The 12,896-nt window shown below is 43.4% G+C and overlaps 1 protein-coding gene across 3 annotated transcripts in view; it reads left to right on the top strand.

Annotated features, from left to right (window-relative positions):
* The window catches only part of GRIK4 (glutamate ionotropic receptor kainate type subunit 4), a 637,398-nt gene that overhangs the window by 604,889 nt on the left and 19,613 nt on the right, over positions 1-12,896 (top strand). For all 3 annotated transcript variants that reach the window (XM_033098464.1, XM_033098465.1, XM_033098466.1), the window contains 3 exons: positions 3,509-3,674; positions 8,238-8,463; positions 12,091-12,219. In XM_033098464.1, coding sequence (XP_032954355.1) covers positions 3,509-3,674; positions 8,238-8,463; positions 12,091-12,219 — 521 coding nt within the window. The remainder of the gene's footprint in view (positions 1-3,508; positions 3,675-8,237; positions 8,464-12,090; positions 12,220-12,896) is intronic.

Here is a 12,896-nt window from a genome sequence, read left to right as displayed (position 1 = left end):
GGTCTGGATAAAGAGGGGAGCCAAGTCAAGGAAGGAGAACGAGTCGGAAAACAGCCTTGAAAGCCCACAGCAAAGCAGTTATAACTTCCTGACTTGAAAATGACCAGAGTTTGAGTGGCTGGGCCTGCAAAGGCATGTGCAGATGTATGCAAGTACAGGAAGTCCCTGCAGGAGGAATCCAGCCTAGATGCCATATCACACCTCCTCTACTAGCTTTCTTTCCTTCTGCACCTGGCTCTGGGGCTTGCCAGACATGTCCACCTCAGCAGGTGTGGGAAAATGCAAGCTTTTAGTCGCTCAGAGTTGGACAGGCTCTTGAGGACTGAGTTGACAGCAAGTAGTCCAATCTCTGATCTACATGAGTAGTCAGCCAACCTCCGCCTGAATCTCCCTTCTCCTGGCTCAGCCAGGGCAAAAAGAACACGGCCAAACAATGTAATGTTTGGGAAAGCTCTTTGAAAACTTGAAAGTGCTACATAAATGTATGGACTAATAATTGCTATTAGACCATTATAGGGGTAAATGTGATACACACACACACACAGTAGTACTTCGGTTTTCAAACGTCTCTGTTGACGAACATTTCGGTTTACAAACACCCTAAACCCGGAAGTAAGTGCTTTGGTTTTCGAACACTCCTTGGAAGTCAAACATGTCACACAGCTTCTGCTGAGTGCAAGACCCTGAGGCGTAGCTGTCAGCTGTTTTCGGACGTTTCAGAACTCAAATGGTCTTCTGGAACGGATTATGTTTGAAAACCGAGGTACCACTGTATATATATATATATATATATATATATATATATATATATATATACACATATATTTCATAGAGAAACAAGTTTGCAGAACCCAAGTTTCTCATTCTCACTTAAAAGCCCACTATTGTGTTTGGTTGTCACAGCTTATAGGACTTGCAGCTTTAGTTTACTCCCTTTCTTTCCAGCCTGTGCAAGCATAAGGAAAAGGAAAAGCGGTGTTTCTACCATTAGACACCCATACTGGGACAGCAGGTCATCTGGACAGTTATCAGAGGGACTGATGGGAAGTGAAAATACAGCTAGGAAAGTGACCCCTTCCCAGCTAGGATTTTTGTTTTCCCTAACAAATGATAAATACAATAGTGTTTAAAACATGTGGGCAAGGTGCTCGCCCATTATCAAACCGTAGCCAGAAATCACCAAGTAGATCAGTAGGGAGAACTGGGTTTCATATTCCCTGGAAGAAGGAATGATTTGGCAGGGACAGTCACAGAGCTCCCTCAAATCCAGAAAATCTGGGCAGAATCCCTGAGATGAGCAGAAGTCACCTGCAGATTTTGATCTCCCTCTACCTGGGCTTTGGGCCCCAGTGCCTGCTTCATCCACCTGTCAGCTCCCCACCTGCCCAGTGCTTCTGTTGAGCTCTGCCTTGCACTGTTCTGCAATTGGCCCCAGGTGGCTCAGTTACTGCTCTCCAAAGAGGGTGTAGGAGGGAGCTCCTCAGCCCCAACGCAGAGTTGTACACCCCTCTGCCTCTCAGAACTCTTGGTTATGAAATTAGAGCCTCAGTTTTGTCAGCCCCCTGGAGGAGTGGGAAGTCAGAAGACTTCCTTTAGCTTCCTTTATCTTCCTCACGGCCTCCTTTATCATGACCTCCTTTAGCTTCCTCACCCAGAGCAGGTGACAGAAAATGCCAATTCCCTGACAGTAATGCCAACTTTACAACTCATAATGCCCCTTTCAGACAGGACCAAGTTTCCCTGCCCTGGAGAGAGCATGGGCGTGATTTGCTTTCTCAGAAGAGGCCATGGGCTTGCACTAAACTGTTTATACTCTCTGACCCCTTCTCTTTGGACTAGTGGCATAAACAGCCACATGGCCACCCAGACTGGAGCAGACACCAGAGTGTAGCCAGGGACTGAGGGAACCCCCACAGCCAACTCTGAGGTGATGTCCATACCCCAGGCACCTTAAACCACACCAGTAGCCAGTGTTGCTGAGCAGCTTCAGAATGCTCCCTTTCACCTGGGATCACTCACCCTCCAGCTTCCTCTGGGAGATGGTCATGAGAAACAACTCTGAACAGAGTGTAAGAGCCCAGACAGGAGCAGGGAAAGCAGGGCTTGAGGAGAGAGGGACACCTGGCACTTACAGGTTACAAACAGGGAAGGTGGCCAAATAATTTTCATCTCATATCCAGTGTGAGGGTCTATCTCTACATTTCTTTATTATCTCACATTCGTCTACTCATGTACAGATTATCAACTGACATCTCATTTGATCTCACAACTCTCAGAATACAGGCAGAGCAGGCATTATCGTCCCCATTTATTGGACAGACAAATAAGCTCAGAGGATGACGGCGGCTTTTCCCCAAGGCCTCAGAAGTGGCACGGGACAAAGCCAGAACTAAAACCAGATCACCTTACTGGCGGTCTGGCATATGGATGCACCGATCAAGTTGATGGATGCCCCTGTCATTTCACTTCTGGGAGGCAGCCTGCAGGAGTCCTAGACATAGTAGCAAAGGGGCCGGGAGGACTTCCTGCTTTTGAAAATCCACGTTGAATTCTATGGCAAATTTTATGTCTTAGTTGGCAATGTCTTCATAATGAGTAAAGCCTCATTAATTTATACTCCACTGATTCAGAATGTGTGCTTATACAACCTCAGTTGTACTTAGATACGTCTTTGAACCCCTATAAACAAGTGGATTGGGGTGCAGATCCATACTGCTTGTTTAACCCATAAAAACTGGTTTTAAGGGCTTTAGTACGTATGCTGCCTGAGTGGCAAAATTACTCTAATTTTAAATGAGTTCAATCTACCCCAATAAAACAACTTTCTAATTTGAAATAGTATGACCACTGTAAGAGTTTTTTCTAATTCTAACTTCTGAATAGTTCAAAAGTGCTTTTAAACAGTTATTCCTAAAGAATTTCTGCTGTTACAATTTGTAGAATTGGTTTTAAAATGTGAATTTATCAGTGTGTTCCTTGGCAAGTTACTTTGCTTCTCTGAGCCTCAGTTTCCTCATCTGTAAAATTGGGATAAGAATTTTACCTCTGTGAGTTGTAAGGATACATGAGAGAGTGTTTGTGGCTCATGGCAGGTGCTCAGTACATGGCAATCTGAAGGTTGGCTGTGTCCTGAGGAGACGCGGGAGCCATCCCAATCCTAGCCCTAAGCAGAACCCCCAAAGCTTGCACCCTTAACTCATTCCCTAGCTCATTTCCCTAGTCTCCTGAACTGTCTTATGTTCATGGACATACCTCTACTGAATAACAACCCAATAATCACCTCCTTTAGGAAATAAGAAACAAAGAAAACTGTCTTCTAGGCAATCCTCACAAATACTGTTCATTGACATCAGATGCCCACGTTTTTTTCTCTTGCCCCACTAAGCTAAGAGCTCCTTCCAAAGAGGAACACCTGGTCTCTCCTAAGCCACAGTAGGACTGGGGATGGAGGCTCATATTCCTGGGAGTGCCCCACGCAGTGATGACTTCCTGGTCTCTTCCTGTGTAGGTGGGCATTCACGCTGATCATCATCTCCTCCTACACAGCCAACCTGGCAGCCTTCCTGACTGTGCAGCGCATGGAGGTGCCCATTGAGTCAGTGGACGACCTGGCTGACCAGACCGCCATTGAGTACGGCACAATTCACGGAGGCTCCAGCATGACCTTCTTCCAAGTAAACCCATTTGGTTGCTCACCAACATCAGGAATGGGCAGAATAAAGTTGAGATATTTGCCCATTGGAGATAAAAAAACATGTCTCATCATCCCACTATTTCTTTAGAACATGTAATATGGAGGTTCACATGGGGTTCATTTTTTTCCTGTTCCATAAAATACCCCTGGAATGAGGTCCTAAGAGCACTTCGGGTTAATATTAGCCTGTCCCATAGTGTTTTTTACATAAATGATTAGTAGTAGTCGAGATGATTTTTAAGTACAATTTAGCAGAACTATTTCTTTTTTAATTTTTGTAAGAGTGTATTTGAGCCAAACTGCCAACATATGCCAGGAAGCAAGATCTCAAATGCTCTGGAAAATGACAATAATGCAGCTTCTTTTATGCATTTGAAATTAAGGAGGGAACATAAGGAAGATTACATGGAGGTGGGGAAAAAGCAAGGTGGGGATTGGATTATAGGATTGTTAACAAGATTATATGCTCTCTTGAGGGTGGTTATTTGAAAGATGTGTTAACCTAGATGCATAGAAACAGTGGATAAGTCTTGCTTGAGGTAAAAATAAACCATTTACTAAGGAAGTTATCGGCCTGGGGCATGATTACCCACCTTCACCTGCCAGTCAGGAATTTATGATCAGATCACCTGTGAGGTTACTTTCCATAGAACCCCTTTTTTCATCCACAGTTCTCCCTTTCGTTCATAAATCGATCCAAAGGATGTACTGATGACCAACCTTTTAATCGGATAGTGTGGTCTCACAGCACTAAGAAGGCTTATTGCTAGGAAGTCTCAGTATCACGCTGTCTTGTTGACTATTGGGGATGAGGCAATCGGATCTTATGGGCTTCGTTGTGAAACAAGCAAACAAACAAACAAAACATTCTGGATCTTTTCCATCCTGTGAACTGTCATGATCTGAGTTTTGCCTTCTGTCTTATTTTTCTGTCTTTGGGATCTAGTACAACATTCACATAAGCCATGAAAAGAGAACTAAACAGTTATCTTATACATCTTCAGTAACCATAAACAGTTGAACTATACAGAAAAGTCCAAAGAACAAGTGTAACTATTTTGATGACTAATGTCATTCACAGACAGGTAAAGCCAATCAAACAACATGAGTTCTGAGCTCAACATCCATCCAAAGGTGTACAGGCCTTGTCCATGGCTTGGGATAGCTGTCTGCCTCTGGTGTTGGCGGCTTCTCCAACTTGAGGAGTCTTTGATGTCTGTAGACAGCGGTAGGTGGCCATTCGCAATTAGATGTCTGATAAGGTCCCTTCCAATGAGGTTGGAGATTGTATTTTATTTCATATCATTTCCAATAAACAAAACCTCCAGGTGGCAGTCAATGATCTTTAAAGTCGTTGTCTCCTGGGAGCTCACTGTGAAAGGAAGTAGTTACCAACTTGCCATTTTCTTGAAGTAACTATCAAACCTTGGCAATAGTGTAAGACGTCTCCTTTCAGCTCATAGTGTCAGTTCACAAGTTCCTTCATCGAAGTTCAGCTTAAATGCACTGTGATACATGAAGGAATGCAGAAACCCAAAACTGGGGAGCCAGGAAGCAGGGAAGCACTAAGCGGCAATCTTGGGTTTCCCATAGCCCTGACTATTTGTTTAATTTACAACCATTGTTTACCCATACTATATACCTTAGAAGTGTTCTTCACTTATTTTATAATGCTTCCCATGCAATTTCAAATCTTTTGAGCTGTTTCGCGGGCCCTTCTGGAGCATCACAAAGTTATTCCTACATATATTGAGATTTTAGCCCTTGAAACCTCAATGTCTAATGAAAACTAAGAAGTAACCAGTTAGCATTCTTTAGCTTGGGTGTTTTATAACCTTTAGAAACATTTTTCATCGACATAAAAGTCAATTACTTGCATGGACTTATTTTTGTAAAACCCAGGTTAAATAAAGACATCTCTATTTTTCTTAAACCAACAAACTTAAGCCAGCTTTTATTTACTAAGGATTAATATTAGATCACATGAACTTGAAAATCATTTGAGTTAGTTTCTATATTTCTGAGAATTTTAGAATACTCAATCCTTACAAACACTTGCCTTACAATTAATTATAATAACACCATCTGAAAGTAGAAAATTATCTCACATTTGCAACATGCATACTATATAGACATACACAGACACAAACAGAACAGTTGGATCTAAATTTTGTTTAGGAAACCTTTTAAAATGTGTATCTGTCCTTGACAAGGCAAGTTCCAAATGACCTTTCCCCTTTTCAAATAAGGACAATAATTTTTAATACCTCAAAGAATTGGGTTGACACCTAAACAACCTCATAGATTGATCCATTTATCTAAATCCTTTTTCTGAAACTTTGAGAGATCAATTAAATATGTTTTCCATTCATTCTGCCCAATTTTATAGCTGGCTTTTTCTAATTGTGTGCACAAAAGATTAATTTAGAAGTATCAAAGGATCCTCATCTTGGCTACGTTAGTATTAATGAGAAGCTAACACCTCATGGGACTTGTCGGCCTCAGAGGCACTATTTCCCATTTTAATTTTGAGATCTGTAGAGTCTGAACAAACTTCTAGGGAAAACCAGCCTTTACCTGCACATCTCTGGAGAAGCCAAATGCTGTGGATTTCCCTATAGAGACTGCTTTAAGTTCTAAGGAAATTCCTCCTCAGCAACCCCACAAAGATTCTTAGTCACTTAAGAATGTCTGAGCAAGGGCCCGCAGGAGCTAACCAGATGCTGCTGGAATTGTGATGCTTTCCAAGGCAATTGGATTGCTTACTGAGCAATGTATAAGATAACTGTTAAGAGGGGCCCTCTCTCTGGGGCCCCTCTCTCAGGGTAAACCCATTCCAGGGTGTCCTGCACATCTCCCTAAGGCTCCCACCAGCTTCTCCAGGATCCACTGCCTTACCGCACTGGACAACTCCCGGCACCCATCTCCATCGCTCTGTATTCGGGAATCTGAATAACTATCATGTGTTGGGGAAGAAAGTGTCCGTTCTCTTTTGAAGCTAAAGAGAGGTCAATCACTCTTTTAACCAGCAAATATTGTGTTTAACTCTCAGTAAGCAATCCAATTAAAAAGCCAAAATTAAAGCAGCAATCCATTTGTTTTTCCTTTCCCTGGGTTATCTCAATCCTTATCCACCGAGGATTTTCTAAGAACAGCTCAGATAAAGTCATGGCCTTCTACTTAAAGCAAGGCGGCCCAAAATTCCGAGAGAACTGACTCCAGTTCACCCAATGCGAAGCGGGAACCAGGGGGCACAACAGGCCCCTGCTTGTACCTAGCACCAGGCCAGGGTCTACAAGGTGGTCCTGGGTGTGTCTGTGCAGAATCTGGCTGACTATGCCAGTTAAATGTCAGTGTAAGAAACATCCAAACCTGTAGAGAAACTTTATAAGATTTTATTTGAGCTGAACTGATGACAGGGAGCAAGATCTCGAATGCTGTCTAGCAGAACTATTTTTTAATTGCTAGAGTTTCATATTTATTTTAATGAGTATTAGAAAAAAAATATATGAAGTGAATCCAATCTGAACTTTTATTTATATTACTGTATAGGATGAGGCTAATATATATATTTACATTTTTTCTAAGTTAGTTAAATTTTATAGGTTGTACTTGGACAAAACAAGATTAGAATAATACACTAATGACTGAAGTGTAAGGAACATTAGATTCCGATGAACTGTTTTCATTGGTCCCAGACTAGATAGGTCTCAGATCAGTATCCTAATGGCTTCTTTGAGGTTCTCTTGCAAGGCTGAAGGCCATGCGACACTGATGTACTAGCTGACAGACCAAGTAACTGATCATCAAGGCTGACAGAGAAGTAGGTTTCACGTGCTTCAGGATCTTTAGGGAGGTAGATTTCCCCTAGAGTTAATAGGTGTCTAAACAACTTAGTACCCAAGAAATTCATTTTCACATGAAACAAGTACAAAGCCTTCAGTTTTCTGTTTTCCATACAAGTCTTAATGCCTATTGGCACAGGGACCAGGAATAGCATCATGCAAACAAGGATTTGGATAGACACCCAGAATTCTCTTAGACAAAATTGTTATTATTTGTTATTACGTGACTGATAATTAGTTTATGGCCGATAGAGAAGAGCTGGTACTATTCCTGCAGATGGTGTCTCTTTAGAAGTCCTGTATGAACCTGAGTTCACTGCCCCCAACCTGAAGGACAATGAAGAACAACCAGAATTCCCATTCTTACTTCTATCAAAACATGGGGGGTTGGCAAAGGAAGACCTCGCTAAGGTGAATAAGACAAAATCAGTCGTCAAAGCATCAGGCAGAAGTCACAGTGCCTTAGACCCTGTTCCTTCTTTGACCTTCTGTGAAAGGTATCAAAGGCACAACCCCTCCTCCTGCTATTACGCAGTGGTAGTTGAGTGATGAGGGAAAGGGAATAGCTTGTTGGATATAATAAGGGGACTGAGTAGCAGAAGAGCCAGAATTTTAAGGCCCACTTTGATTCCCTCCCTTTTTAAACCAACATTTCCTTTTTCTTTTCCCAATCCTGGTTCCTTGTGTTCTTTTCCCAGAATTCCCGCTATCAGACCTACCAACGCATGTGGAATTACATGTATTCCAAGCAGCCAAGCGTATTTGTGAAGAGCACGGAGGAGGGAATTGCCAGGGTGTTGAATTCCAACTATGCCTTCCTTCTGGAGTCCACCATGAATGAGTACTATCGGCAGCGAAACTGCAACCTCACTCAGATCGGGGGCCTGCTGGACACCAAGGGCTATGGGATTGGCATGCCAGTCGGTATGCAGCAGAGGAACAGCCTCCTTGGGGAGCTTCATGCAGGCACAATCAGAGTAGCTAGAATCACTGAACGCAGCATTGAATTCAACAACCCCTGTTTCTAGAACCAGATTAACACTGACTTTAGGTGGGCATTGTGGAGGTTAAAAAACAGAAGACAGCAAAATCATGTACTTCCACTAATCAGTGATCAGTTCTCAATCCTTGATTACTGAAGGGCTAATTGATTCATTATTCGTTTATTAATTATTAAAGGGCATGTTGATGTCTTTGGTGGATTCTTTAGGCCTTTTTTTCTCCCCTCTTCTGTTTCCAGCCCTTTGGTCATTTCTCTGTTGATTAACATCTCTACTAGCAGTGGGAAGGATAAGGAAAAGTAAAACTCAAATGAATTAATTTTGCTATTAGTATCCCTGGTCTCTTTTACTATGAAGGAGGACTGACATGATTAGATGAGATGGCTTCCAAATCATTTGTGGATCTCACTAATGCACCTACTCCAGATTGGCATACATAACTGAGAATGGGCGGTAAAGCTCTGGTACTCAGCTTGCGGATTGTGTGTCATCTGGTTTGTTGTAAGAGGGTAGTGGTATTTGGCTTCCAGAAAGGTGTCCCAGCTGTGCTTTCTAAAGGATAATATGTGCTTTGGGCCTTCCCCTGCTGATAGTACCTCTACCAGACGGTGAGGGGGAACATTTTTAGCTGATTGTTGTGATTGTGGAGATGATCCGAAAATGTTCCACAGGTGATTTGGACATGCACCGTTCCCCACACGCCACTGAGAGCCATGTTGTGTAGGGTTGACCTCCTCCAAGTCTGTCCTCATACAAGGCCGCAGGGAAGAAGTAGGAATTGAGGCCATCAGATACATGGGAAAACTAATATACAGTATGTGCATCCTTGCTGTTACCGTACACATTCCTTCTTTCGATCTTTACCTAACTCAGAACTCTGTACATTATAGGTTTCACTTAGACCTATAAAGTCTGAAGAGCATGAGTTTGAAGCAAGCCTGGGAATGTACCCTGGTTACTGACTCTGGAACCTTGTTTAGGTTATTTAACTGGTTCTCAGTTATCTCATGTGTAAAATTCGGTTTCTAACACCTACCCCATAGGATTATTGTGAGGGCTAAATTTAATAACCTAGTCAGGTGCTTTACCACAGCACCTCACACTTAGCCTGTTTGGGGGACATTGGTGTCCTCCATATCTCTTTAAGAGTTCCCTGTGTTATTTGATAAAATCAGATGACTTCTTAAAGACCAATGAGAAGCCAAGCCAATGAACATAGGTAATAATATGGTTCATCCTTGAACTCAGTAAAGTCTGACATTAGCAGTTCTGTAAATTGGAGGCCTCACTCAGGGCACTCGCAAACCTGCATACCCTTCATGCCCATTAATATTACAGATTATAGGCCCCTTGGAGAAATTTATTGGCTGACATTTTGTTTCACGACAGTAGAATAAACCACAAAATGAACTTAAGGTGCACCTTAATAATACTCTAGCAACAAAACAAATTGAACTCAAATGTCAAATGCTTTAAAAATTTTCATGGAACAAACTGATATTGACATAATACAAACTGACTAGAAATTTTCATCTACTACCAAGGAAACGGAGAGAAACGCATTTGTTCTGTATCTGACATGATGCTGTTTTCACATGTGCTATTGTACTTAATCATCCCACTTGCAAGGTAGATGTGATCCTCCCTATTCTTGAAAACAGAACTGAGATTCAGAGCCAATAAGTTACTTGTCCAAGGTCACAGAACAAGTAGAGAAGCAAGCTGGGCTTGAGCCTAGGACACCTGTCTCCAAATTTAGTACTTAGCTTACCAGACCATGTTGCCAACGAGTCCTACCAGCTGTACAGGACAGGATAGGCAAGAAGGTGAGCTGTGGACTGGTCCAGCTTCTCGCATCAGGCTGGGAAGAGCATTGCACAGTCCATTGATGTGATGGAATTTAAGTCCAGCTAAGGTTATGTCCAGGAAAGGCAAGCACGTGTGTCATTCTTAAGCTGGAGGTAAGAGCATAACTATAGAATAAGCAATGTGCTTAAACCCAGGAAAGTTAAGAGAAACAGAACAAGGAGTGTGATGGAAAATTAGTCAGGTGGTTTAGAAGCTAAGTTGGCAAACATGGAATATGTGGCATAATCTTTTCATGGGGCCCCTGGTATGGTTGAAGTTCATTGAAAACTACTTTAAATGCCTAGCTGGTCTGGACTGTTGTCTCCAAACCTGGAATGTTCATTAGTCTACCACCTAACACCATCTATTAGTTCAAGTAGCCGTTCGCTGCAGATATGTGTTAAGTATCTACTAGTCATAGGCACTGTTGATGTTCAGCCAGGTCAGTTACACAGACAGACACATTTGGTGCTGCAGGCTTGCACACCCAAGCGTAGTTGTATCCACGACAGGAAAGGTTCTATTTGTAGAGTCATGGGCTGTCAGAGTCCAGAGAGATCTGGAGTTGATATAGATGCCTGTCAAAGTACAATCCATGGCCCAGGCAGCAGGGCATCACCTTGAAGCTTATTAGAAGTACAGACCCACTGAATCAGAATTTGCAGGTCAGCAAGTTCCCCAGGTGATTCCTATGTACATTAAAGTTTGAGAGCACTAATCTACCTGTTCCAAGCTTCTGCCTAAATTTTTCACCATAGCCTTTTCCCCTGGGATATCTATCCACACCAGGCTTTACAGAGTTTAGGCAAGAAAACTGGGCAGCTTAGTTGATTTTCAGACTCCTGGCAGCTTTTTCTTAATGATTTCAGGCTTCACCCTGTGCTGGGGCATTGAGCTTTCCATGGTTTCACTTAAGCCTTTTTTGTGTGTGTGATTAAACCTAAATTCCAGAACCAAAGCTCCTTGACCATATTCCACCAGAAAGATTAAAAAAGAATTGCACTGAACCAAAGCCTTCCATCTGCAGATGGAAGGAGGAGCAGTGTGAACAGGGTGGTGGATTGGACAATGGGTTCTGGGGCTCTCTGCAGGCACCTGTGAGGGTTTGGGGTGCCTGGCGACTAGACTGTCCACATGAATGGAGGAGAGGAGTTTCCATCATACTCTTGGATGGTTGTCTCTCTCATTGGTGGCTGCCGTGGGTAAACAATTGTCAGGTGTAATGTAGTGAGAGATACATGAGAAATTAATTTAAATAAAGTATAAAATAGACAACTGCCCAACTGAGGTTCCTGTCACAGATTTCCCTTCCTGGCTTCCTGCATGTCAGTTAACCTGGATTGAAAGTGGTGGCACCTAGGTGGGGAGGTAGGGTGCCACAACTGCCTGGAAAGCTGTCACTTCACCCACACTGGGGTCTTGGCCAGGGGATAGACGTGCCAGTCAGTGTGGAGAGAAGGAAAGTAGAAATGCCTGAGTGCTCTGCATGAAGCCAGAATCCCTCTTCTCCACTGAGAGTTCTCAGATTGAGCATAACAGAGAGTGTCTCCAGCTTCTGCAGGGACACCCCACTTCCTCATCTGTCACTCACCCCTAAATTTAAGTATGCAGAGTGGCCAGGAGGTTTCCCTGGAAAGGGAGCACAGTGGTACATGAGTAGGCACTCACATCCTTTGTTCTGGGCTCTCCTGTGACCCCACAGGCTCAGTTTTCCGGGACGAGTTTGATCTGGCCATTCTCCAGCTGCAGGAGAACAACCGCCTGGAAATTCTGAAGCGCAAGTGGTGGGAAGGGGGGAAGTGCCCCAAGGAGGAAGATCACAGAGCCAAAGGTAAGGATGTTCCTGCCCTAGAGGACCAAGGCAGCTTGTTTCTGGTATCCAAATTCTAGCGAGTGGCTTCTAGGACACGTTGAGAAACTTGAAAGGAATCTAGGGCTAGGCTGGAACTGGCTGGGGTCAGGCCTATCTCAGGGTGCTGGCATATCCTAGGTATCTAATGTCCACCTGGCTCATAAGTGCAAGAGACCACCTCCACCATGTCTCCTGAATCTGGCCACCTCTTAACCCCACTTCCCCCAGCTCAGGTCCCCATCATCTCACAACTGTACAATTGAAATAGCCTGGTCTCCTTTGCCCACTCTTGCCCCTCTACAATGTATTTTCCATCAGTAAACAGAGCGATTCTTTTTAAGATGCAAATGAGATTGCAGCATTCCTCTGCACAAACCTTCCGTATCACTTAGAATTAAATTCAGGCTTCCTATAGCTGCCTGTTCTGTTCCTCCCTCAATGTTCCCCTTTTCTTTCTGTCCCCCAAGCTTCCCAGACTGCTGCTACCTCAGGGCCTGTGCACTTGTCGCATCCTCTAGCCCCCCTGACGAGGTTCCCTCCGAGAGATCCTTCTGTCCCCACCCCATGCATCTCTCCCCATCACCTGAACCCTTTCTGACCTCGTTACTAACTAATACTACATGTTCTATTCACTTATTTGTTTAGCCCCACTTCTT

The sequence above is a fragment of the Rhinolophus ferrumequinum genome, chromosome 25, assembly GCF_004115265.2.
Source record: "Rhinolophus ferrumequinum isolate MPI-CBG mRhiFer1 chromosome 25, mRhiFer1_v1.p, whole genome shotgun sequence".
NCBI classification, from domain to species: Eukaryota; Metazoa; Chordata; class Mammalia; order Chiroptera; family Rhinolophidae; genus Rhinolophus; species Rhinolophus ferrumequinum.
Note: the sequence above shows the minus strand (reverse complement) of the source record. Positions and strands in the feature narration are given on the sequence as shown.